Below are 27987 nucleotides of genomic sequence, written 5' to 3' on the forward strand. Positions count from 1 at the left end.
GAAAGCACCTACAAAGTTCATATGTACAGACTATAAACTTCTACACTAGTTTGAATGAAAGTCTCACTTTATGATTTTTAATATTTTCAGTGAAGGAAAAACCTTGCATTGCAAACTTGACTTGAGCTGTTCTCTATATATACAGTTCCTGATTTTTTCTACCCCAGGATTTGGCATGCTTCTTATCTACTCATAAAATTACTGTTTCCACAAGCTGACAGTACATCTGGAGTTGACAGCTACCTGACAGAAAAAGATGACTCACCACAAATCATGCAAAACTAAAACATGTAAAATGCATGTCCCTTTGAGTCACTGTTACCTTACTGTAAAGCATATATGAATGCTTGTTCCTTGGGATTATAAGTTCTGAATAAAAATAATTTCCACAAGACATCTGCTTGTAAAGCCAGCAGAAAGTCTGACCTGTATTTAGATTAAAAGTTTTGTATGAAAATTGTGCTCAACTTAGAGAATATGTATTTGAAAGTCATCTAGTTCTCACATTTCTAGTTTCTGACTTTTAGTCTAAAGACTTTGGAATGCTAATACAGTCTTTCTGAGCATACTGCATTTTGATACATTTTATTTTTCCAGCAAGAATCAAAAGATAATAGACTCTGCAATTGTATACTTTGAAGAAGAGAAAGGAGTGCTCAGTGAAGGAAAGATAGAAGAAGATAAAATATAATTTTTGTTTTAAAGCAAGAAGACAAGGTAGTGATATTATACCAAAGGAAATAAAGCTAGTTAAATTTTATTTTCCAAAACTCCAGCCTAAATAAGTATGTTAAATAAACATCCAGAAAACAGCCACTGCTTACTCTACTAGCAGATGCACAACTTATTTAACCAAACAAATAACAGTGAAATATTATCAGAATTATTTACATGCATATTTACAATGCGTGTTCTTTAGAGTAGCTAACTGTTGGGAAATACTTGTGTTTGGTTTTGGTAACGATTTCTAATCAAGTCTAACCAGCAACAGGTAACAGGAAACACTTCAACTGAGTTTGGCAACAACAACAATGGAGTATCCTAGGAAAACTAACATGATTATATGGAGTCAAAAAAAGAACAGCTGGCTTCAGAATGTTAACATTTATAAAATATATGAATTTACTCCAAGTACAAAATTAAATCAAACTACATAAAATTAGAAGAATAAAAGAAAGTTACGGGGGGTTGGGAAAGGTTAGACATGTTAGATACATTACTAGAAAAAAAAAAAGCAAAAGAAAAAAAGCACTGCACATACTCTTGAGAAGCGTGGTTTAGAACATAACTGTATTACTATTGCCTTGAAGAACACAACAAATTACAGAATAGCTTTTTCTTGTAGATATGAAGCTTATCTGAACCAAAAATCTTGAAAGCACCTCACTTCCAAAATACTGCTTGCTTTTTCACATATCAACATGTAACATATTTATTCCAGGAAAAAAGAAAAGTCCAGACCTCACCCATGTGTGTTTTGAAAGAAGAAGAAAAAGGAAATGAACAAAACAAAAACTCATACACAAAACTTTCACAAGCCACTTTTCATGATTGTGATATACAGAAAAGAAATTTTCTTGCTTATTTGGATCATACTCTTCTTGGAGGGGGAAGTGGAGGAAGTAAATGCAAGACATAGTGTATATGGTAAATAGGATGAGTAAATCCCAATATATACTAAAGCAAACAAGCAAGCAAATTCAGATCATTATTCTTTCCCATTCTTCCTCAAGGGAAGTTTTATGGGACAGTTCCCCATTAAATTTTAATTTCAATTATAACTTTTAAATAATTTTTATTGCAGCCAAAACATTGTTCAAAAAACATTTTTCACAAAATAAACTATGGTATATACACAACATTTTAAGTTACAGGGTATAGGTTTACATTTTTTGGCAGGTTCTGTTAAAATGGATAAAATTGTGTAACTTTAGTACTTGGAGAAACTCAAGTTTCTCATTTTGGTAAAAATGTTTTGTGTCCCCCTTCACTCTATAATGGTTAAATAAACTAACATTAATACATAACATCTCACTGTTTTCTGTTATGTTCTGATTCTAGACAGAATTTTTCATATGCTTCTTCAATTTCTGGATCCATCTCATCATCAATCTCATCAAAATACCTGAGGGGGGAAAAAATGACCAAAGGTTAACACTTTACATACAGATTTACATAAAGATTTTCAGAGCCAACAGATTTTTAGAATTTGTGTAGATGTCAAGAATAAGACAAAGCTTTATAAATGACTGTTATTTATGACATTTTCCTAAAGGGAATGAAAAGGAAAAAAATAATGGATACTAGGAAAACAAATAAACAGAAACCTCAAAGCAGCAGATATGTTCAAATACCTACAATGTTTGCCACCTTTTCAGATCATCTTATGCAGCCCAGTTTAAAAGACAGAAGCACCTAAAGTTTCCAACATGATAGAAAATTTAATAATGCATCTGTACTGATCCAATTACAAAAAACCATAATTAATAACATATTAGTGTAATTTTGATTGGTCAACATCCTAGCTCAAAGACAGAATACATTAATATAGAAACACTGCATTCCTGTTTGTTGATATGTAAAAGAAGGACATAGAAAATATGTAAGGAAGTTTTTTTGCTCCAAAGTGATGTGCAATCTACATATTTGTCATGTGTTCCTTTGTTCTTGTACAAATGTAGCCTTCAGAAGAAAGGGGCTTCACAAAGAGCCCTCCTCCCTGATGTCATAAGAAATAGCTGACAGAGAATCAGCAGACATTTATCTAAGCTTTTCTTAAGTCTTCAACAAAGAAGGTTACAGTCACTGTGCTTGAAGGTTGACTCAGTGTGTTCTAAATGACACTCTTAGGATTTGCTGTGTTTTTAATGGATGTCTGTGTTCAATTTGCATTTTTCTTCTAAGCAGAGGTCCAAATGTGTCCTTTTTTCCCTTCAGTATGAGCTTGTTGATTTCTGATGACATCTCTAATATATCTTCCAGTTCTTCATGTTCTTTACATTCCCCTCAGCTAGGTACATACTGAAAGTTTTCTAATGTACTAAAAAAATACTGATCTAGGCCTGCACTCTTATCACACATAAAAACAACATTGAAAATGTTCTTGTGTGTCAAATACTGGTCTGAAAGTCCTCTTTAGTGAGCAAAAAGCTCAGAGCGATTTATTTTAGACCATATTTCGTATAATGGTGCCAAACTGGTCTGGCTATATTCTGGTGCCAAAACGTCCGGCTATGTTCTCAACTATTGCTTCCCCTTTTGCCATTAGGTTGCTTTTTCTTGCTCTACAGGAATACTGACTAGTCCTCTAATTGAAGGGAATAGTCCTTAGGCTGAAGAGAGAAAGTTAACACTTTCTCCCTTTCAAAGACACTGGAAATTTGGTAATCATCTCTTGCTGGGATGTTCATGCACATCAGTCAAACAAATTTAGTTTGCCTCTCTACAAACACTTGAAGGCTTGGTGCTTCATTTTGCTGGCAAATTTTTCTTAAGTGCAGAAGTATGTTTGCACATGTGCACAAACATCTAAATTACATTTGAAATGTAATTACCATACTCAGCAGAATAAACATGAAATAGGTTTCAAACTTGTGTGATTAAAAACCAATTTAAACCTGAACAAATACATTCACTGTAGAACTAAGTAACAATTACATTATTTAGTTTCATTTTTGTCAACATTGGAATCCTAAATCTGAACTATCACTGCATCACAGTAAAAATAAATATTATTAAAAAAATATGTCACTAAAAGGAAAACATACAGCTCTCCAGGTCCTGACAGATCTGCTCCATTTTCTTCATAATATGGAAACAAATCCTCTCTTTCAAGCAGCTCTTGGTATTTTTCTTGATAATCTGGCAAAGTAAAAATGAGACTGAGTAATGTAGAAGACTACTCTGCTAAATTAACAGAAATATATCAAGTTTGAAAATTGGCTGGTTAACGAAATCATAAAAGGCAGGAAATGTATTAACAGGAAAAGATCCTTTGGCAATGTTTTCTGAGGACACGAATGGATGTCTAAGAATGATGCCCAATTTCCCATAGAATTGTAAAGGTTGTGATAGATGTCTTTACCACAAATGATGTTGTGCCCCGTTGTGCTCAGATTACACATAAGGAAACCAAGGATTTTGATTTGATTTTGATACTAACAATGGACAAACAAAAGAAGACTTGAATATTTTTGGCTTTCTGGAAAGGTCAGATGCTGTGGATTACTGAACAAGTTCTTCTGACCTATATGAACTCAAATGCACATTCTCCATTTCAAACATCTACCTTCTTTAACACAGAATAAATCCTGTGCTCCACCAGGAATTCAGGCAGAATTTTGTCTTTTAAGCTGAATAGCTTTTAGATTCTTGAAGAGTAACATTTTATGTTCTTCAACAGGCTGTAAACTTAATTACAACTTTTTAAAGAAGACTGAGAAGACAGGTAACCTAAACTTGTGCCATACCTGGGTCTGCTGCAGTGAAAGGAACGCCATCAGAAGTGTAAAATGTTGGTTCATTCTAAAAATAAAGTCATCCAGAAAGTTATATGTATTCAGAGAGAAAGAGGCTTGCAGTTGCAAGTAATGCAATTGTCTATTAATCAAACCAAATTCACATTAAATTAAGGAACTGAATTGTGCATATATTCTTACCATAAAATAGTTTGGGTCATTTTCAGGGGTAGCTTCTGCATGTGGAGTTGTTCCATGAACTCTACCCCAGTTACTAGATCGCAGTTCTACTAGTTTCAGAAGCATGTGTTTCACATCTCTGAAATAGAGAAGCACTACCAAAGTTAGAATGTTTTGTGCCAAGCAAGAAATTTGGCTTCTCTTACTGTGCAAATACAGGATAGTTAAATCCATCCAAAAAAACAAGTTCAAGAAGGATAATATTTGGTCCATTGTGTAGATAATTTTGCATTCAATTTTACAACTGCAAGTCTAGATGCTTTATGTGTCAGTAATGAGATATTCAACCTCTTCACTTCCTCTGCTGTTAAGTAGGGAACTCACTTGAAAAAGGAATTTTTACTGAGATACCACACCTTGCAATACAAGTTAAAGAACACAATCCTTTTTGATAAAGGATAATACTGGGGAAAAAAGGAAGATTATCTTTGAATTTTATTTTAGTTATCTATTCTATCCTCCTAACTTTAGTTTTCTTCATCATAATGAAATGTTTTAGTCATAAGTAAGACATAATGCCCCCAGTACATTAGATATCAACACGCATTTGATCCCTACAATAAAAGAAAATTTCTTCTTCTTTTAAGCTAGTCTATGGAGAAGTGTATCATTAAAGAATACATTAAAAAAAACCCACCTGAAATTGATGCCAAATTTATTTTTGCCTTTTTTTTTATAGATTCTCTATATTCTTTACATGCATATTTATAGCTCCATAGCCTATTACAGTATTTGCAGATAGCATTTTATCTACTATATTACACAGAAAGACAGAAGAAATTCCCCAGCAGCTCCAAGCTGGTGGTGCAGGGTTAGATTATCGGAAAGCCAAGGCTGAGACCAGCTGTCCCAGACACATTTTCATAAACAAAGTTTAGTTCCTATCTGAGGGGGGGGAGGAATTCAGAAAGGGCTGCCCTGGGGGGGAATTATCTCACCACTTATGTCTCTACCTTGGGATCCCTGTCAGTTATGCTAATTTGCTAAACATACAGACATTGTCTACACATTATACTGGGTGTCCATCTTCAGCTCTTTTCCACCCAGTGAGTTGAGCACCTAAGGATCCTTGTAAGATAAGCCCTTTTTGTCACCTAACTGTGTCTATCTCATGATTTTAGGACCAGCAAAAAGGCATCAAAACTTGTTTGTTGCTCTACATCTTTGAGGCCTCAGCTTGTGCCATCTATTCTGGTTCCTGAAGCAAAAATTTCCACATCCTCCTTGGGCAGCTCAATTACAACCCACAGATGTTATAAGCCACTCTTGGCCTCCCTCCAAATGGCAAGAGATCAGTGTTTGAGCCCTCTACAGGTTTATAGTAAGTTTGCAAGAAGCTGAGGATGAAGCACAGAAGAATCAGATAATGTCATGCACTCAGGTGGTTTTATGACAATTTCATGATTAGTCAGTCACTAATATATTAGTAATACATTACTCAACCACTCTTTTTTTCCCAGATTAAAGCTAAAACCTTGCCAAAAAGATATGCTCTCCAAAAAAACCCAAAAAAACAAAAACCAAACCACGAAGTATATTTCATTTTGCCTTTACATTTATAATAATTTGTATCTATTTAATACTGCTACATATTTAGTACTCTTTGTAGGTATTTAAGCCTGTTCAATTCAAAATGAAAAGTATAAACTATGAGATGTTGCCCCTATTTTCTCTTTGTATATACTGACTTTAAGAGCCTAAAGCACTCACTGAAGATATTGAGACCTAATAGGTTAAAAAACCTAACTGAATAGTGGAACTTGAATCTCTATTAAAAATAAAATACAAAAAAACCCACCTCAAAACAAAATCAACCCAACTGCCAAAAAAGCCACATTACCCTTCAACTGAAAAACACCACCTTTTTTTACATGGAAAATGACCTGCACACACAACACATTAATTTTCATAATTATAAATTTCAAAGAGAATTTTTTTGCCCTCTTCATTATAGTTGATGATTTTTTCAAGGTATTCTTTTTCATATAAACAAAACACTGCACATAAACTTCTCTTCTCACCTGCTACAGTTTGCATCCAACACAACATTTTCAATTCTTTGAATCACTTCCTCCATATCATTCTTTCCTTTTTCTTTCCAGGCATCTTCTAAGACAGAGCCTGTCAACTAAAGACAAGGGATTAGTATTTTTTTTTTAATTAGATATCCTTAATAAACAGTCAACTTAAGAGATTCTGTAACAATTCATGACACTTGAACTACCTGATGGCTGACACTCCCAGCTGCCTGTATCTCTTTGCTAAACAGATTAACAGACCTCGTACATAGTTTATTTTAAACTACAGACACTATATGAGCTTCATGTCCAATATTTATGTTACCTAGAAGTTCACAGCCACTTGTTCCATTCTTGAAATACAATTTCGAAACAACTCTTCAGTGACATTGGGCAGATCTTACTTGATTTAAGTACATACTACCATCATTTATTTCCTTTAAATCTTATTTTTGCAGCTGATTCCACCAGTTTACATGACAACTGGTCATGGAAAGGAAAGGAAATACTTTATTGAGCTTTAGAAACACTTCAGTCAACTTGGCCAGCATCACACATGCCAGAGAATTTCTTCTGGGTATATATAAGGGAAACCAGAATTATCTGAAGCCAGCCTGAACTTTAATATAGAAAAGTGTATGAGGCTAGAACTGCTGCCAGGAAAGCTTTAGCAGGAGCAGTCAGCTGCTCAGTCTAGAGCAGCTGTGGATGAAAGCTTTTTACTACAAGAAAGGTACTTCATTACTCAATAATTGTACAGGAGAAGTTAAATCAGAAAAATAATTAGTTTGCCACTAGCAGCAATCTCCTCAGCCTAAATACATGATCAAAAATGCTTGGAATGGTGCTTGATGATACAAAGGATAAAATCCCAAGAGAAAAGCAAGTATATTGGTAAGCATTTGCTTGACATTCATAGTATCCCACAGTGGTCTCACCTTAATCCTGGATAATGAGGTAATAGCATTAAGATTAATTAAAAAAAACATATTGCACAGCAAACAGAGAAAAACCTGTATCTATCACTGTATAAAATGGAAAAGACAAAATGAGACATTTATTGCTTCAGTAGTGAAGCCAAGGTTTCATGAGGCAGGCCAGTCTAGCTACGTATATACTCAACATTTGTAGATTCTATGTAACATCAGAAAACATTTGCATGAAAAGAAAGAGTGTCTGTTCTGTAACACCGTTTAGATATAGCAATCTGTCATAAAACAATTTAGACCACTGGTTTTCTTCTTTTCTTCTTTACTGCACTGTAAAGCTTCCTGATTTCTGTATTGCTGCTTAAAAAGGTTCTTCAGTGGGCCTTGCCTCAGGGAAGCACTGACAACATAAGGACTGACCACAGGAGTGAATGTGCTCACTGAGCACAATCTCACACTTGCTGTGAAGCAACCTCCTTAAACATCCAAACGTCAAATAAAGGTTTTAAATTACAAAAGTCTCTTTTCTCTACTCTATGTTTATGGTATCAATAGAAACTGTCAGAAATTAAATTCAAGATAGAGCAGGTTGAGAAGCAGTTGAATATGAGGGAAGGGTAAGGAATGAGGAAAAAAACCAAGCCAATCAAAATCTTCAGGAAAATACTGTTTAGCATTTAACCTTCATTCCTATTTTAAACTGTTTTCCCAACTACAAGTATAATGATACCTAGTGAAGATAAGAGTTTCTCCTACATAAAGGCTAACAATTTTACAAGAAAAGCTATGGGTTATGAGCAAAGAGGTTTATCTTCCACATGAAAGAGAAACCTCTATATTTCTACAATAGTAATGACATAGCACAGAAAGAAGAAAGAGATATTAAGGACCTTTTGCCACAAAAAGTGGTGGACCCCAATGGCCAGGTGTCCTTCAGAACACAGAGCATACCTAAGATATCACAATTCATTCAGACATGTTACAGTTTTCTCCTACACCAGAAGCAGCAAAATCTGATCTAGAGGAAAAATTTATTTTTTGGCACCTCAACTTCAGTTCTAATGCTCATTTGTACACAAATGGCCTTGAATTTATTTTTAGAGCATCTTGTTACTTTTTTTGCTGGCTCAATTTCCTAATGGTACTAAGGAAAACAAAAATAGCAGTTTGCTCTGCTAACGCTGTAATGCATAAACCCCTGTAAATACTTTCTCATTTGCAATTTAGCCAACTATTCCCTATATTAAAGCTAGACAGTTTAAAAAACATGATTTTTTTCCTTTTAAAACTACTGTCTCACCTTCAGCAGTTTCACTGCACATATCAAATTACTGTCCACAGGATTAGAGAAGAGTGCATTCAGTAATTCCCGAAGGCCTTCTTGAAGAATTTCTGCCCGTGTAACCTGTCCCTTTGTTCCCTTAACCTGCAAAACATATAAGAAACCCCCCAATATTTAAATTCTTAGAAATTAATTTGGGCACATTTTCTCTCTTGAATGCTGTATTATTTGGTTTGTGATCAATATAGTTGACATCTATGTGCCAAATACTGTAACCATTTTAGAACACAGACTTTTATGGAATCACAGCATGGTTTGGGTTGGAAGGGACTTTAAATATCATTCAGGTCATCAACTACTTTAATCTGGTGGCCATACATCTTCTGATGCATGTTATGCTGAGGTCCTCATCCACCAACACCCAAAACCCTTCTCAGCAGAGCTGCTTCTGACTGATTCCCCACCCAGCCTGTATTTGTGCCTGGCCCAGATGAGTACTTGCACTTGACCTTGTTTGCATGGTCCCACCTCCCAAGCCTGTCTTGGTCCCTCTGGGAGGCATCCCTTTCTGCCAGCACATGGACTACACCACACAGCTCAGTGTCAGTGGAAAACTTACTGAGTAATTTCCTTGCAATTCTGGCATAACAATTCATGTCTAGAATTTTGTTTCTCTGCTAAAATAAGAAAAGCTACCAAGTGCCTGCCTAATGGTCCAAAAATTACCAAATTCCCAGAACCTCACGCTCTTTTCCACACTGCGTTGCCTATTCTCTACAGCAGTGGTAGCTTAGCTCTAGAAAGCAGTCTTTATATAACTAAAAAATTACAGAAAATGGTTTAAAACCAAAGTTATACTCCAATGACTATGGCATACTCCACAAACGAACAACTTGCCCTGTCCCAAAGTCTTTGAAAATCTTCATTGTTTTCATCTAGCAAGTGAAAAATAGATTTCAAGGACCACTTATGGTCCAGAAATGGAAGAGTTAGAGAAGGATCTTCCTCATGCCAGCCGAATATTTTTATAGTGTTTGCTTAAATCAAACCACTGAAACAATCAAGTTATATGTGTATTTTTAACTACGCTACAGGCAGGAAGTGAACTTGGTGAATGCATAGGCATAAAAATAAAAAAAAATTGTACACATTTTTGAACATATCACAGATGCATGAAGTTGCTAAATACAAGATTGCATGCACCAATGACTCAACAATCAGAAGAAGTACCTTTAAAAGTGTGCATTTTTAATTCCTCATTTTGAGGATTTTCACATTGCCTCAGGTGTTTGTTAACACCTCTTATTAGCACCTGAATACTGAAAAAAATTACATGTTTTTCATCCTGATCTGCTTCTGCTAGGCATTTAATAACATTTAATATATTGGTTAAGTATAGCCATCTAGGGGTTTTGCCAGTAAAAAAGAAAATAAAAGCTTCATTTCAAAGATGTTTGTGGTTGGTTCTTCCCACAAATTCTTACATTTTCATTTTTATACATTTCTCTTCTAATGATCTTGTCCTTTTTTGTTTATATATTTCTTGGACATATCTATCATAATGAAACTGTTCTAAAGTTCTTTTACTTTACTGCCCTCTGCCTTTGGAAAAACACCTCAAATTATAGTCCACTTCAGTGTTTACCTACACACACCAAAAAATCAGTGAAGAGCCACATGACAGCCGACCTTCTTCTTACCTCTAAGTTAAGATAAAGTTCAGCTAAGAACAGCACAAAGGCATGAAATTGTTTTCTAGTAGTCTCATCCCCTTTAGTAGCTTCATCTCTGTTTTCATACTCTGTTCGACACCTGTAAAAATCAAAGCACAATTACACCATCTGTAGCCATTCCAACAAATGTAACATGGTACTCATTTAAAGGAATGCTGAGAACTTATGAACTGCATGAAAACTGTTACATGCTGAAAGTTGGGATCTATGATCTGCTGTGAAGGGAATAAGAGGCATTCACAAAGAAACAGTGGATTTGCATCCTTTTAGAGAAACACATATGATTACATGATTAAGTCTTTAAGCACTGAGATATCTGATGCAGTAAAATTAAATAGAACAACTTACAACATGTAGAAATTAATAGTTACACAATTTTTACAACTGAATATGGGTCCAGGATGTGCAACAGTAATACAGGGAGCCAATACCCAAAGAAATGAAGTAGACACGTTCCCTTTTTCAGGGTGCTTACCACATTGTCTTAGATGTCTTTACACTTATTTCATTAATTCTTTATCTTGCCATGTTAAGTGACAGTAATACATAATTCATGACACCCAGCTGAGCGATGTTAAGTGACACTCTAGAGGGGAGGGATGGCAAACAAGAGGGACCCTGACAGGCTTGAGAGGTGGCCTTGTGCAACTCATGAAGTTCGAGTGTAAAGTTCTGCATATGGGTCAAGGCAATCCCAAGCAATAAGAACAGCTCAGGCAGAGAGGTAGTTGAAAGCAGTCCTGCCAATAAGGGCTTGGGGGTGTGATGAGAAGATCAATATGACAGTGCATGCTTGAAGCCCAGAAAGCCAACTGTATCCTGCATCAGAGCCCCATGGGCAGCAGGGGAGGGAGGGGATTCTGCCCCTCTGCTCTGCTGAGACCCACCTGAAGCACTGCATCCAGAGCTGGGGTCCACTGAACAGGGAGGACACAAACATATTGAGACCAGAGGACACCACTAAGCTGATCACAGGCCCTGAGCAGCTCTCCTGTGTGCACAGGCTGAGAGAGCTGGGACTGCTCAGCAGGGAGCAGAGAAGGCATCCCTGACACATTATAGCACTTTCCAGTACCTAAAAGGGACCCCAACGAGGGCGGGAGAAGGACTTTTCACACTGGCATGTAGTGACAGGACAGAGGGGATGGATTCATACTAACAGAGGACAGGTTTAGACTAGATGTTAGGAAGAAACTTTTTACTGTGACTGTGGTGGGGCACCGAGACAGGTTCCACACAGAGAAGCTGTGGAGGCCCCATCCCTGTGTTTAAAGCCAGGCTGTATGGGGCTCTGAGAAACCTGGTCTAGCAGAGGGGTTTGGAACTAGATGATTTTTAAGGCCTCTTCCAACCCAATAGTTCTATGATTCTGTAATTTAAATATAAATACAAAAATAGGATTAACATACTGTGGCAGTGAAGTAATTTTTCTAGTATTTAGCAACTGTGCCAAACCACACAAGCTTACATAACAGTACAAAAAAAAAAATTAAAAAATATTTGAGATAAAAGGAAACCCAGACAAATTTTAACGTATTCTGAATGATTGTGCAATGGATTAAAAAAAAGTGGAGAAACTGGAAAATCTTAAGAATTGAAATACAAAGTTTCAGGTAGAGACTTAGTTGAGAAACAGAAGATGACCTCTCTGCGGTCACATTATTAGGTTGTTTATCTGCACACACCCTCCCCACTCTCAATTTCATCCATATTAGCAAGCAAAACATAAGCAACTTTAAACTAATATCTGGTGCTAACATTAATGTTATCAATTGGGTTTGCTTCAAAACCAAGAAGCAAAAAATGCAACATTAACAGGGAATTCTTTTCGTGTTCAAGTAACAAAGTAACACACAGTTAAAAAAAATCATAAGCAATGACTTTGAAAGAAAGAATAAAACAAAATAAACAAACAACAACAATAACAAAAGGAGAACAACAACCAAAAAAAGAGAGAATAATTAGTGTCTTCAGCTTCTGCAGCCCCTGGTTTTAGCTTTTGCCTCAGTGTTTGCACTACATCAAGGACTCTTCTGCTTCTCACCCCAGCCCAGCAGCAAGAAGGCTGGGGTGAAGCTGAGGGGAGACACCACTGACCCCATGCTGACCCCACAGATATTCCATCCCATGTGCCCTCATGCTTAGCCTACAAACCAGGGAGAAAGCTCTGGAGGCCGCTGCTCAGAAACTCTCAGGGCATTGTGGGTGGTGAGCAATCGTAAGGTGTGCCTCTTGTTTTCTATATGCTAATTCTTTTATCACTGTTATTATATCCACATCCTTTTCTGTTCTAATAAAATATCTTTATCTCAACCCATGAATACTTATTTTCCTGCCCCCAAATCTCTTGCCTATCTCAATGGGAGGGTGAGGGAAGTGAGTGAGGGGCTGCAAGGTGTTTAGCTACCTGCCAGGTTAAACCACAACATTCCACTCATGATAAAAGACCATTGGAATGCACTACAGTAAGTTTACCACACTTTTGCTGGATTAAGTAAAAACTTTTCAAATAAGAGGCAAACCCAAAGCTTAGAATGCTGGTCTTTAAACAAAAAGCTGTCTTTAAACAAAAATCAAAAGGTAAATTTCTAAAGAATTCTGAAGTGTCTAAAACAGTACTCCTTTAAATGTCATGCAGTAATATTTGAGAGGATATATAACAATTGAAAAATGCTGCATTTTTGTCAATTACAAAGTCTAATCATTATTAAGTGCAGTCCCCAGAAATTTGCAACAACTGAAACTGAAAAAAAATTATCCTTCTGGATTTTATACAACTATTTCCTAGATACAAAGTCAGTTAGCCTATCAGTGAATAAACCTTACACAGCAATTCCAGGCAAAAATCCAAAGCACTAATTAAAAAACCACAATTAAGTACGTACTGGCAAGAGTCAAAGGACAAAGACAGTACCTATATGTGCATTTAGTATACTTTTAAAATAGATTAACTTTCCAATTTGCACTATTTTGGGGATCAGCCTAATATACTCAGTTCAAAAGATCACACAGACCTTCAAATGGAGCCCTATTTTTGTATTTAAAAATATTAAAATATTTTAAGTACTCAGCGTGTACCTGTGTTTTGATACTCCTCAATCTGTAATATTTTAAATAAGTATCTCTTCGTATGCAACAGAAAGAGTTAACACACATACCAGAAAGATGTAACTGAAGAGAATGAGGCTTAAACTGACTGATACTGACCTTTGAAGCAGCAACTGTCGGAAGTTCCCACTTTGTGGACTAATGGTTAGGTGGTGAGACAGATAGTTACACAACCGGGCTCCCATGTATGAAAAATTTGGGACAGATGTGGCCTTCCAAAATAAAAATGGAAAAATAAATTATTTATAAAAGTAATGATTAGGCTCAGAAAATATTTTTAAAAGCTTTTTTGAAATCCATGCTTAATGCTGATCATACAACTCATGAGCAGAAAATTAATGATTAATAATTACTATTTGCCATGTTCACTTTTGTATTGCTTCAGCATGTTGATATATGCACTTCAGCAGAACTTAAAAGCTCATTATACTGTAATTCTATGAAATTACATGGCTCTAAGAAAACAACCACCATTATGCCACGTGTCTTCATACAACTCTACTTCTGCACTGTGACCTACAACTGAAGAGTGTCTCAAAGCCACTTACAGAATGCTTATACAAAAAAATCAACAGTGGTCATTAAGACACTTTTTTAAGAACACATACTCTCTCAAGGAACAATGAGTACATTCAAACAACATCATAAAAAGTTGTCTTCTTTCAGTCTATAAGCTATTTATTCCATAATCACTTTTTGTCATGGTTAATATCCAAGGAAAGAGTGTAAGAACATCGCAAGTAAAGAGAAATACTTTCTCCCATACATCCTCCAGCAATCTGCAGAATTGCAAACTTCTGAATCAGAGAGTAAGACTAGACCATTACAAGTAACACGCTCAATGTAGCCTTTTTTTGCTAAAACAAGTCCTGTTACTGTTGAACATCTACACCTTTGTCATGCAAAAAAACATGGTAGGAATGATATTGTGTAAAAAATCTTCTATTTTAATCTGATAATTCAAACGTTAAAGAGGTGGAAATTTATTTTGTTCAAGCCTCCTCTAACAACACCTGAATTTCAGATTATTTCTCAGATGCAGTTTCAGTGAAAAGAGGTTCTGCTGCAAATAACTTCACCTGCTCTGTCCAAAAGAAAATGAGGATACTAAGAACTCAGTAAACTTCTCCTCTGGAGTTATAATCTTTGAATATTTTTTTGCATCTTGATCATCTATCAGTGCTACAGATATGTTTACATGCTTGAGCTGTTCCAACATGTTTGAAAAAAACACGTTGGAACATTTTTTTCTGTTGGAACCGAAAAAAAAGTCTTGCTAATGCAATTATACCTAGCTACCTCTCAGAGATAGAGAAAAAGACATAATTCTTCTACGTGCATAGAAAAAAATTAATGGAAAAAAAATTAAGTGTCTCTGGAAAATACAACAAGTTTAAGTAATTAAGATAGACAAATGGAATTCACTTTCCAGTAAGGGGCATGTCAACTACCCAAAAAGACTTTGATGCTGTGGTTCAATCAGTTGCTCTGACTAGAAAAGGTACCCCTTTTTTTTTATAAAGTGAGCCTTTTCAATACTTTTTCCTAACGAAAAAACTCCAACCCAACAAACCCCCAGCAAACAAAAACTTTAACATCCAAACACATACAAAAATTCTTCAAATTTCAGTTGTATTTTTTAAACATTATCTTCCTTATTAAGTTGGTCTGTACTTGTGGTTACACCAAACATTGAAATAACTAAATTTTAGGTATTATGATCTGGTGTAGCACACACAGACAAAAAAAATATCTTCCTAATAATCAATCATTACACTGCAAAACTATATTCTTGTAACAATTATTGCTGGTAATACCACTTTATCTCCAATTCAAAAAAGCCACAATCTAAGCGTGAAGGCTAATCTACCAACATGTATCTTGGGAAACTGTAGTTGCTCTAACAGGAACAATCCACTGCATTAACTAGACAACAGTAAAGGTTCTTAAACTATGAAGTCAGTGTCCAACTTTTGAAAGACTGTCACAAAAGAACTGTCACTTCACTCTGTTCAGACATAAATAAGACGATAAGTATATAATTATGATTTATAGACAGGCTAAGATACCTTACATAGAAGTGATGGGAAGACCCTACAGGACATGGGTTTATTACATTTCAGTAATTACCTTTACAAACCTAGCATCTGTAAATCTAGTTAGTTGGGTCAAATTTGTATCACTGAAGCAGATGCTTAGAAGTTAGAGCAATTTTAATTGTTTTGTGAAAAAACAGGAGACAAATGCTTGAGTCTCAAGAAAGAAAAATAATAAGTATAGTTGGCTTTGCTTACACACTATGCTAGCCTGATACATAAGATATCTAAAATCAGATGCTTGTGGATACTAACACAGCTTTTCAGTATTAAGATTTATTTTTCATGTAACTTTTTCATGTAAAATTTTCAGACTAACGTTGAACTTCTGAGCTGAGGAAGTCACAGTAAACCCCAGTGCTTTGCTTCTAAAGGGGGACAGAGAGGAAGAGGTAACATTAAAGACTTCTATTAAATGCAAGTCAGTGTATTTAAAATACATGAAGTTAAAAATAACATAAAATCCTCTTTTTTCCGTTCCAATAAATTATCCTCTGCGGGTTCAAATAAAGAAGGGTAAAATGATGCTGCCTAATGCAGCACAGGTGATCATCATGTCTAACTAAACTGGTCTCAATTAAATTTGCATTAATTCTGTATAATAATGAGAAACCTGAGATTCTACAGTTCTGTACAATGGCCAACCAGTCATTCCATCTCTACATACACCAGATTAAAATATTCTGCAGGTATCTTCACTTAAGTAAAAGTCTGCTTTCTTACTTTTATTCAAGGTAGAACTTGTAAGCAACAAACCTATGAAAGGTTTGTTGGGATAACAACAAATAATAAAGAGCCAGACAGAAGCATGGCTTCCTTTTCTGCAGTGAGCCCAAAAGACAGTAACAGCAGCTCATTTGCTAAGCAACACATATTAAGCTGTTCTTTCCAAAGGCTCCCCCAATTAGTGCAGAGTTCAGCTCAAGGTCTCTGTCCTCATTTCCATGGCCATCAATGGGGCTGGAACTAGTTACCCTTACAAGAGCTTTCCTTTTCTCCAATTATGCTGTTCTGAAATAGGTAATTTTCAAATAAAGAAAAAGCCTGGCAGAAAGGAGGTATTTCCCAAAAGATGGTGTGCACAGTAGGTATGAATTTAATTTTTTTAAATACCTAGGAATTAAAAGTGTCTTAGGACTATAAAGATTTTTTTTTTGCACAAGATAATAAAAGTGTACAATATATTATAAGTTTCAATCTTTACTAACAAAAATAAAAATACTTCAATTAAGTAGCATAATTTCAATTGTAATATGTTACCCAGGAGAAACAAACATAGAACAAAGGAAACAGCAAACTGGGAAAACATATACAATTTAGGCACCCGAAATCTGAGCTACCATTTCAATTTACTGAGCAAAATCCTTCCCTATATATTTCAGTCTAAAGGGGAAAAATATCAATCATTAAATTACTACATTGATACAATAATGGAACAAATACTGGAATGCCTATTTTGGACACTGGGTAACTGAGGTATAATGTCCATCTTGTAATACATTACCTGCTGATAGATGAGTTCAACAAGCTCTTGTAAAGCTTCATCTGCAATGACCCAGCCATTCAGGGTTTCAGCAAACTGTTCTATTTCTGTTTCAAAACAACCTGGCTGTTCTGTGAGGTGATTTAGGAAGTCTTGTACATATTCTGCCAGAGTCAGATAGCCATCACATCTATCTTCAAAGGAAGAATCCTGTAGAAGTGAAAGAATATGCCAACTCCTTAAAAACAACCTTGCAGAATTGTTACACCTTCTGTCTCCAGAAATAACCATACAGCACTGAGTTCTGAGTCTCTATACTGGACTACACAGTTCACTTCAACATTTTTACAGAGCATAGACCCCCAACACCTCCTGGAGTACAGACTTCAGAAACCTCCAATCACCTTAAGAATCAGGCAAAGTATTTTTACAGACATTAGGGTCTCCCAGTAAAATACATGAAAAATGGATTAAAGACAAATAAGTTTTCCAAGTTGGTCGTAAGATTAACTAACAAACCAAGTTTATCTGTTAAGGGTAGAACTACCAAACTGAGGCTCAACACCCATTCCTGGTACTGTACTGTGGATTTATGAACCATAGAAGTAAAAAGAAGGGAAAATTTGAAACAAAGTATTTTGGGCTTAGATAGCGTGTACAGTGCTCCAAAAATATGCAGAAGTTAAGAGTAATTAGAGAAATACAATAAATACATAGTACTGTTCCCATATAAGAAGTATAATCAGGAAAACTGCTATTTTAAAGTCAGAGTATTTTTATCTCTTGGCAAAAGATTGAAGATTATGAGGCATGAAATGAAGCTATTCAAATTGAATTGCATTAATTTACAGCTACTGAGGTTTAAAACCAGACAAGACAGTAAACACAACTGCTCTCTAAACAGAGGAGGGGCTACCCAGTACCACTTTATTGATATTTATGCTCCCACTGATGAAACAGAATTTTTGTCCATTCAGAAATGAATCTATGTGAGAGTACCTAAAGTCAACACTGTTCCAGATGATTATAATGCAGGTATATCAAGAGAATAGAAAAGAAAGTAGCATCCTTTGTGATGTCACTAATAGTAACACAGTCCAAATAAATAACTTTGTCACACTACACAACAGGTTGTGTAAATCACCTAATACATTTCAGAAAAGTAAGCAGGAGCCTGAAGTGGCACTTCTAAAAAATATGACTTACAATTAGCAATTCAAGACATAAGAGAAATGTAAAGAAAATCAAAATTCTCAACTGTTCCACCATTTAAAAATGCTTAAAGGGTATCCACGGCAAAGCTGAGCTAAAATAAAGCACTTTTTCTTTACTTAATGTACATAAATATATTGACAAGGGTTGTAACTATATTGTCCCCCTCCCCTTCTACTCCCTTAATAGGGATTTTTAATTTGTTTGTCTTCTAAATGCCTATCTCTCCTCTACTGAGAAGCAATATGGATCTGTGAAAAATTTCTTGCTGAGTATGAGCTATGAGAAAGACAAGATACACATTCTTGAAAATCACACCTTGATATTTATTGCATGACTTGTGAAGAATGTGTGGGTAAAAAAGCAGACTTTCCAAAATCATTCAGACATGTCATAAGTTAGTGAGGTGGGACATACATCAGTGTAACAGAGGTAAAATATATTTACCTAGAAGATATGCCAGTTAATAACACTAAATGCTAAATAACTTACTGTTGCCCACCAGAAACATGAAAAAAAATATGGGTTTATGGAAATAAAGGAAAATTATTACTACATAAAGCCTTTGACAACCTGAGGATTGGAGCATGGGCACTTCAAAGGTCCTTTCTAAGCTAAAGTTTTCTAGGATTCTAATGGCTTGGAACTTACAAATCCAAAAAGTAAAGGCTAACAGGCCTATGTATGTCTTGCTACATACTCTGCTTCATTAAAGAAAATCAACATTTATAAGGCAATTTCAAATAGGCCAGTAGGAGTTCTGTACAATAAAATTAAAACCAGTTTGTTCCACAGAACTATTATCGTGCAGCTACTGCAGCTGAATCACATACAGCTGAACTAGCATCTCTCCAAAAAACTCTCCAGCCAGGCTGCAGAGCATGCAATTGCTGTAGCTAGTAAAAGAAGCTGCTCCTTCTGACAGCCGTCAGATTGCTACAAGGTCCTCCTTCAGCAGAGAGGAAGGTATCGTCCTCTCACACTCACTTGGCAAGAATCCAGTCTTAGAGAACATCCTTGTGTTGTAAGGGATCCCAGGTGCCATTTGGTATACTAGTGTCCCTGTTGTATACTCTTATCTTCAGTTTATAATTATGAGACTAAACACAGAATTAAACTCTGCACTATATTCATCTACATGTACTATATATGCAACTTCAAAAGAAGTCTAGGTTTCAGGGAACTGAATAAATGGGAGAGAAAAATGAGTACTTTGGAAATTCAGAAATATACAACTTTATTAAAATTATTTATAATTGATTTCTTAAAATCCAATTAAATTTAACTTCTAGAAATAAAGTACTTGCATGTCTCATTGTCAGATTTTAAAATTTAACATTAACGTAGAACCACGCAATGTATGAACCCAAGGAAAACAAAGCAAATGGCTATGGATTATTTTTCAAGAGGAGTTGGCTAACAGAAACCTGTAAGATTACACATCACTACAAAGTTATAATTGAAAGCCACAAAAGTAAACTAGAGATTTTCTCTTAATTTCAATAATTACTCCATTAAGTCAGTGCTCCAATTTCTTTCTCTAATCTTTGATAGCTATAGGATGGGGTCCTGGATTATTCACAACAAAAGAGTAACTGATGAAAAGATTATAGGTTTTCCTCTCTTTTATTATGTGTCAATTCATGAGTTTACATACAGAAGGGTAGAAAGCTAAATAAGTAGTAGAACTCCTCTGATATACAAAAAGATGAAACAAAGTCTATAGCAAAGATTCATGAGACAAATCTGCTCTTACTCAGTTTCTTAATATGTACTGATTGCTGTTTTCCTTTATCTACTAAATTAATATTTCCACCTATGAACTTAGTCACTAATAACAACTTATTGATTTTTCTTCAGATTTCTTAGGAACAAGCTTTTTGTCCTTTCAGTTAAATGAACTCAACAAGTTTCCAATAAAGTTATTGCAAACCCAAGTTCAAAACTAAAAACCTCTATTCATGCTGAATGAGGTTAAGAGGCACTCTCATGCTTGGTCTTCTGACGGAAATTACAGAAGTTAAAAATGAAAAAACTGGGAGGGAAGGATTGTGGAACCTTAAAACAACAAAAACCTCATTCCTAAAGCTATGAAGTAAGAACATCATTATGCCCATCTGATGGAGCGACAGCCATATTATTGTCATACAGCCATTCTAAGGAACAAACCAGGTGTTTCCTACTGGCAATTCAAACCTATCTAGTTGCTAGCTCTGGAGCAGACAACTACAATTTCTATGGGTCGGACTCTGTATGAAAATAGAGAATTTCATGGAGGCCTGTCTTCAAAGTCCCAGTAAAGTTGTTCTGAAAATTATACAAAACCTTATAAGCTGTACTCCTTAAACCATCTTCACAGGTAATTGATAGTTTTGAGAATCAAAAACTGGAAAGACTGGAAATTAACTGACTTAATAGCAAATGTTACATGGACAGACACAATAATTATAATGGTGCATAGTCAAACAAGAAATCAACACTATTTTTAAAATAATAAATGTTATTTTGCTATTGCAGAACAACTGTGTATTTAATGACAGAAATACAATATTTCAGATCTAAAAATTCAGGAATCTTTACAAATGGAACCTATTAAGTACTAATTAAAGTAAAAAAAGAAGTTTCTCAAAACTTTGTTTTGATTCAAATTTTGAAACTCATGCTCAAAATCACCGTAACTGTAAAGTGTGCTAAATTTTTTATTTTTATGATAAGTGAGCACAGTATATAAAATTACTTCAGTTACTAAACTAAAAAAAAACAACAGATTTTCTAACAGTGAAGAATGAAAGAAAAATACCACTGCTTTATGTGTATCATATTCTAATTAGATTAAACTCCCTGCAATAAGTTTTGCTAACATTTTCAGAGGTAGTTTATTAATAGATGAGTCACATTCATAGCATATTCCAACAACATAGCAACCAGGCACTGCCACATGCTCATGTGTTTTTGCAAAACAGCTGAAAAGCAACATTGTTGGCATTGAAACTTTGCAGTTTTAAGAGTGCGCTATGTATGTATGTATGTATGCTATTGGAAAGGTTGTTTGGGTTTTTTCTTTGTGTTGAAACTGAAACATTTTATTTATAGAAAACATGTAACAGTGCTGGGGCAAAGCAGTTATTTTTTCCCTAGATTATCAATTCACCAAAATACGTTCACACTGGCATTAATAGTTGTATATTGTGTATTGGCTGTGGGGTTTATTATATAGGACAGTAATTACATTCAGTAAACAGGCAAAGTGGGTAACACTAAGGTAACATAAATTTTACTGGTGAGGAAAAGACTTCAGAATACCAAACCACCATATTCAGCATTCAAATGAGGTGTTTTTCTACCAGTTATCAAAAATCAATTTGACTCAGTATCCCTCTTTTCTTTTTTTTAATCACTTGATTGTATTGTAAAAGTTCCCATCTGTTTAGATATAGTACCATAGTCTGACTGTTTGCATAACAAAAGGATATACCAAGAATTCACAGACATCTTGCCTGGAGTAGAGTTACTGAAGCAGTAACATGGAAGACAACGGAGCAGAAAACAGAAGTACCTGCTTTTACTACACGACGCATCTACAAACTGATCTGAGTCTGGCTGGAAATACATTTCTTACTAGGTGTGTTGGTAGGTAACTGTTAACTTTTTTTGCCCTTCGGTGATACAACACCACTGATGACACATGATGCTACACTAGCTTAGGCAGTCATGAGGAATGGTACCTGTGGTGCAGGAAATTCAGGAAAGGCAAAGCCTGCGCTCAGAGAACCTAAAGTTCAAGCTTTCTCTCCCTGTGAATTCTGCATAAGAGTGAAGCTATGCTTTCATTTAAAATGCAGTATAGATGTAACTACAACAGTGGTAGTCACCAAAAAAACAGCTTACTCTCATACTGAATGCAACCAATGCCTGGTGTAGTCAAAAAGGAATATGGTTATCTGCAACAAGCTTTGGCAAAATATTTCACAGCAGAGGTGCTCATGTACATCATAATATTCACCCAATATCACTTAGCATCCTGGCTGCAACTCTGGAGGTTATATTCCGAATATTTGCAATACCTTAGCAAATACAGAATTCAAATTATCTGACATAAAAGATATCAAGAAAATATTATTAATTTGAATACAAGTAAATTAGCTCATACTAAAGAAGTTAAAACACTCACTGTAAAATTCTGATTGAAGTTCTGGTTGTAACCTGATGGATAAAATTCAGGTGCTTTAGCAGACAAGTTTGATGTTGCAACAGGATCCACAGCTAACTGAGGTTCAGTCATTTCTGGTCCAGAATCAAGAACTGAAACTTTGTCTTGAGATCCAGATGAAATTCCCATCCTTTGCAGGTGTTCTGAAAAATTTTTGTTAACAGCTTGTCTTAAAAATCATTAAATTGGTATGTATTCACACAGAGTAAACAAAAAAAATTATATATATAAAACTTAAAGTATGGTTTTTCTATAAATATACTTCCTTTAAATACATAGGTTTTTTTTTTTTGCTTATTCTTAGGTGTGGATATTCATTTAAGCACACTCCACATGTCTTTCTACATGATGGAAAGTAAACAGTGGTCTTGTGCAGATGAACAAAAAAAATGGAAGAAGGGAAAAAAACCTTATTTTCCATGTAAACACATTATCTAAGTTAACCTATGCAACTAGTAAATCTGCTTATCTGATTATCCTGTGATTTTTCATTGATTTCAGATACAGGTACAAGATACATTTGGAAGGTCAATAAATGACAGACGTTACTGATTTTGACCAACACTTATTTTCAACAAAATGCTGAAAGGACACTTGGCTATTCTCGTTCTTATATACCATGTGCCACAACATCCAACTGAAGTGTTTTTAAAACACTATTTTCCAAACCACTCTTTACAGACTAGCGCATAAGCTTATTGAAAACAGAACCTGATACCTACCTGAAAAAGCTAACCAACAAACATTGCTTTGTGTTACAGTTGCATTGGGTTTATTTTTTTGCAAATAGACTGGAATTCTTCAGTGGGGGAAGGCTGAGACCATCTGCAGTCAGATTAACAGATGGATAAAAAAGTACACTCAGATGTGAGAGCAAAAAAGAGGGGAAAGGACAGAGAGTATTGCAAGCAGCTGCAATACAACATCCTTTACCTGGTCCAGGTTCATAACCCAGTATGCTGGTTTCAGCTGGGACAGAGTTAATCTTCTTCTTGCTAGCTAGTACAGCATTGTGTTTTGGATTCAGTAGGACGCAAGCATCGATAACATGGGTTTCCCATGCTGTGATGGTGAGCATGGGAAACCCCAAGAAGCAGGGGGGCAGCAAAGACTGGACAGCTGATCTGAACTGGTCAAAGGGATAATCCGTACCACTGAATGTGACGTTCACTATATAAACCGGGGGGGGAGCTGGCCAGGAGTTGTCAATTGTTGCTGAGGGACAGGCTGGGCATCGGTCAGCAGGTGCTGAGCTGACTGTACAATGCATCACATGATTCTCTTTGGTTTTGTTCCTCTTACCCCTCCCTAGTCACCCAGGTGTCCGCCGGCCCCAGGGCTCACCAGGCTGACCCGGCCTCAGCGCGGTGCCCGCATCGCACACCCGGGAACGGGACCACGCTCCCGAGGGCGGGTGCCGGTGCCCCTGCGGCGGGCGGGGAGCTGCGCAGGTGCCCCGCGAAAAGAAAGAGCGGGGAGAGCAGCCCGTACCTGCCATCGCGGTGCCCAGGGGCGCCGTCTTCGGAGGCCGCAATGGTTCCTGCTGCGGGAAGAGGCCGCCCGGCTGGTGCTGCTGCTCCTCAGCCGAGCCCGAGCCGCGGGACGCGCTGCCCGCGGGCCGGGCCCCGCCGCCGCTCTCCGGCGCGCCGCATCCGCGGCCCCGGCCGGCACCCGGCGTTCGGTCGAAACTCTCCGACATGCTGAGGCCGAGCGGCTCGGGCGCTCATGGGAGGGAGGGGCGCCGCGGAGCGGAGCGGGGCGGGCGGGCCGCGGGAGGCGGGCGGAACGCGGGCCCGCCCCAGCCCCGCACTTTCGGTTTCACCCCGCGCAGCGTCGCGATGGCCGCGCCCGCCCCGAGCCGCGGCAGCCTGGAAACAGCGTTTCCAAAGGCACCGTATTCCCTGCGACTGCATCTCCACGGTAACGAGCGGGGCGAGGTGACCGTGGCAGGGCCAAGGCTTCAGCTACAACAGGAGAGACCTGCAGCCACAGGTGCATCACGCCACGCTGTGCATACACAGATGTTTACACCAGAGAGGGGTGGAAAAGCTACAGGCGAAATTTTAAATTTAACCCCATAAAGTTAAGCCTCCAACACGATCATATTATTGTATGGTTAGGGCTATTTAATGAAACGATGGTGGTTCAGAAAAAATATATTTTCATGTATAATTTAGGCATGATGCGACAACAAATGCTCTTCTGATTTAATGTTTAACAACCACCTTCCACACCAATAGGAACCAACTGAAGAACATGGTTCATGTAATGCATTTTTCTGAACATTATTACATAAACTGAGAACGGTTCGACTCACATGTCCATTTACAATTTAATTAATCTACTCTTCTTCAATTTCATTCCAAAGTCTTTCTCTCGTTGTTTTGCAAACTCTCTATCACAATCAGCTTTCAAGATGGCAAGGGCAAGTGTGATCTGGTGTGCCACAAATCCACCTCAGCTGATCATGCTGAGGGAGTTTATACTTTGTCTCCCTGAACAGTCTGGTCTGTGCTGTCCTTGCCACTTGTTCCTGCCACAAAAAAAATCCAAAGATTGTGTGGCACTGGTTCCTGCTCTGTTCACTACTATAAAGGGGTGAAAAAAATAGGCGAGTATGTATAAAACATTATTAAAATATCACAATAGTGCTGTCTTGTATTTAAAAAAATCCAATTGGATTGTAAAATGGTGTCTTTAGAAGTCAGGTTCCTACTGGGTTTATTATTATATGTTACCATTTTCAATTATTAACAGGGGAGGGGCAGGGTATAAAATATTTGTTAGCTCCCCAAGGCATGAATTGGATTGATTTTTGCCAAGATAAAAAGATGGCCAGACATTAAAGGTGTCACAAGTTAAAATTAATGAGGCTCATGGGGAAACTGTTCCTAGGCAACCCTTCTGGAAATATAGAATGGTAAACTAATAAATCTATACTCTGCAACTGGAATGTGAGCCAATGCAGGATGTTTTGAATGAGTCTTAAAAAATCATTATAATACTTCACTTGTGTAAACCATTGTCAAAACTAATTTAAGCAGCATTACCAATTCTTTAAAGATCACAAATTAGCTACTAAATTTCTCCATTAAAAATATTCAGTGTTCTTATGTTATCAGCACCAGTTTTAATGCCTATATTGTGACCTCTGTCCACATCTGTAGATTTTGCCGTGCCAGGAGGAGAATGAAAAGCTTACATTGATGTGAAGAAAAATTAAAATCTCCATCATTATATTCTAATGGAGAATATGCCAATTTTGAATATGCCAATCTTTCAAGTTAGCAAATCTCATTTTTTAAAGTTTACACCTAAGAGGAATTGAGTGCCTTAAGTTATGGAACAAGACAAGTTTTCACCTTTGGACATAAATGTGAATTCTTTTCACATAGTAGACATTTTATGTTATATTAATTTAATAACCGTTTGGCAACTGCTTACCATTTAAAGTGGAATGTGATCCCAAATCCATATTTTTCTTAGAGATGCACTACTTAAGTTTGCATGAACGCCGTTGAGTTTGGTTGGGAACCCAATTTCCTTTCCCCAGTGTAGACACCTAAAACAAAATTTAGAAAAATAATCAGGTAGTTAATTCCAAAATAACAAGCCCCAAATACTGCCCTCAACAGCACACCCCTTTAGGTTGCTTAACATTATGCTTAGAAGGCTTTGGCCTGAGTAACTGAAGGCCTGTGAATTACTTCAAGCCTTGGAGGCCACACAGCAGAACCCCTGAGATCACTAAACTAGACAGACCTACCCTAAGCACCCAATGACTGTATTAAAACTTTAACCAAATACAATTATGAACACTTCTAGGCAGTCACTAGGAGATACCTGCTTTGTCCTAAGTGTACTACCAAATAATTTAAAACGTAGCTAAGAACCAAATCCATACACACCTTCAGTGCCTGGTGCCAAGAAGTCGCACACCCGTAACCTTGTCACTATTCATAACACAGGCATTTTTATTTGGTCTACTTTTTTTTTAAATGCTGATAATGTATTTCTAATTAGAAAAAAAGGATAGGGCAGGCTCTAGCTTCTGAACTGTAATTTATTGTTACTAGCCAGAATTATTCCAATCACTATCACACTGATAAGGCATGTTTTTGTAGGAGTCAGTCGTTAATGAGCCCAAAACATAAACCACAGGCGTAATCTGTAGCTCTAAAGCTTTACAGATTTCACACAAGCTTATTTAAAAGCACAAAAGTAATGAACGTTTATTAGTAGAAAATCCTATTAATTATTTTCAGGGTAACTCATGTTTTCAGTGCTTTTCTTCACTTGGTAAGTCACCATTTACAAGTCTGAAAGCTGTGTCATCTCCAGCAACATGTAGTTTGCATGAGCAGCTACACAGACTTCCGTAAATTAAAAAAAAACAAACAACAAGCAAACCAAAATACGCCTCATACACGGAACCCACAGATCATGTGAAGTGAGACAATATATGCAGGACTGTGTGAAGACAATGCATGGAGGCAATGGGCAGCGTGGCTGGCTGTCCTCTGGAACTGCCTTTCCAACCCCATGTACTCTTCATCCAGCCATGTATTATTTCAACAGCTACAGAATTACAGAATCGATTAAGTTGGAAAACACCACTGAGGTCATCGAGTCCAACCTACGACGGAACATCCCAACGACAATGAGACCATGGCACTGAGTGCCACGTCCAGCCTTTCCTTAAACACCCCCAGGGACAGCGACTGCACCACCCCAACATCAAATCACCCTTTCTGTGAAGAATTTCCTCCTAATGCCCAAAGATGACACAGCTCCGCGTTTTCTGTTCCCCTACTGCGCCTACCACTCCGACACCTCGCTGCTTTATCGCGCATTTTAAGAAGTAACAATAACGAAGAGGACGCCACTTACGCGCTATGGCGTTAGCCCCACGTCCAACACGCGCGTTTCGGCACGTCTCCTCGCCAGCCCCGACCTTCGCCTCGGCACCGCGGCCAGCCGGGCACGCTTATTCCGCTCTGCCACCGCCGGCGCCGCGGGCTCGGCCAGCACCGCGGCAACCCCGCGCCGCCGCCCCTCAGACGCCGCGTGACGCGGCCGCCCGACCCCCGCGTGCCCCTCAGTCCTTCCGGGTTGGCCGGCACGGGTCCGCCCCCGCCCCGCCCCAAGGTCGGTGGGAGCCGCGGCCGCGGCACCGCGGGTGTGCGCGCGGCGTCGTGCGGGGCTGCGGCGGTGCGTGA

The 27987-nt window shown here is 37.3% G+C and overlaps 2 protein-coding genes across 5 annotated transcripts in view; one reads left to right on the forward strand and one right to left on the reverse strand.

The window, feature by feature from the left end:
- Positions 1-741: 741 nt before the first annotated feature.
- On the reverse strand, positions 742-27798 carry PAIP1 (poly(A) binding protein interacting protein 1). 3 transcript variants are annotated; one of them, XM_005493721.3, is made up of 12 exons: positions 27659-27798; positions 26213-26330; positions 22730-22911; positions 17368-17556; positions 13867-13979; positions 10627-10738; positions 8945-9070; positions 6719-6825; positions 4659-4776; positions 4470-4524; positions 3768-3861; positions 742-2125 (listed from the first exon to the last, which is right to left on the reverse strand). In XM_005493721.3, exons 2-12 carry the CDS (start codon positions 26241-26243, stop codon positions 2032-2034), a joined length of 1221 nt encoding a protein of 406 aa, XP_005493778.1. In that variant the 5' UTR covers positions 26244-26330; positions 27659-27798; the 3' UTR covers positions 742-2031. The 3 variants fall into 3 exon arrangements, with proteins under 3 accessions (XP_005493778.1, XP_074389186.1, XP_005493777.1); XM_074533085.1 differs by lacking the exons at positions 26213-26330; positions 27659-27798 and adding exons at positions 2359-2415; positions 24260-24629; XM_005493720.4 differs by lacking the exons at positions 26213-26330; positions 27659-27798 and adding an exon at positions 24260-24626.
- The window catches only part of NNT (nicotinamide nucleotide transhydrogenase), a 43364-nt gene continuing 43166 nt past the window's right edge, over positions 27790-27987 (forward strand). Inside the window, exon 1 of one of the 2 annotated variants that reach the window (XM_074533084.1) lies at positions 27790-27916. The gene's annotated coding sequence lies outside the window, so the exon portion shown is untranslated. Of the gene's footprint in view, positions 27980-27987 lie in introns of both variants that reach the window. The other variant, XM_074533082.1, reaches the window with a different exon arrangement.

Source organism: Zonotrichia albicollis, chromosome Z (genome assembly GCF_047830755.1).
Source record: "Zonotrichia albicollis isolate bZonAlb1 chromosome Z, bZonAlb1.hap1, whole genome shotgun sequence".
NCBI lineage: Eukaryota > Metazoa > Chordata > Aves > Passeriformes > Passerellidae > Zonotrichia > Zonotrichia albicollis.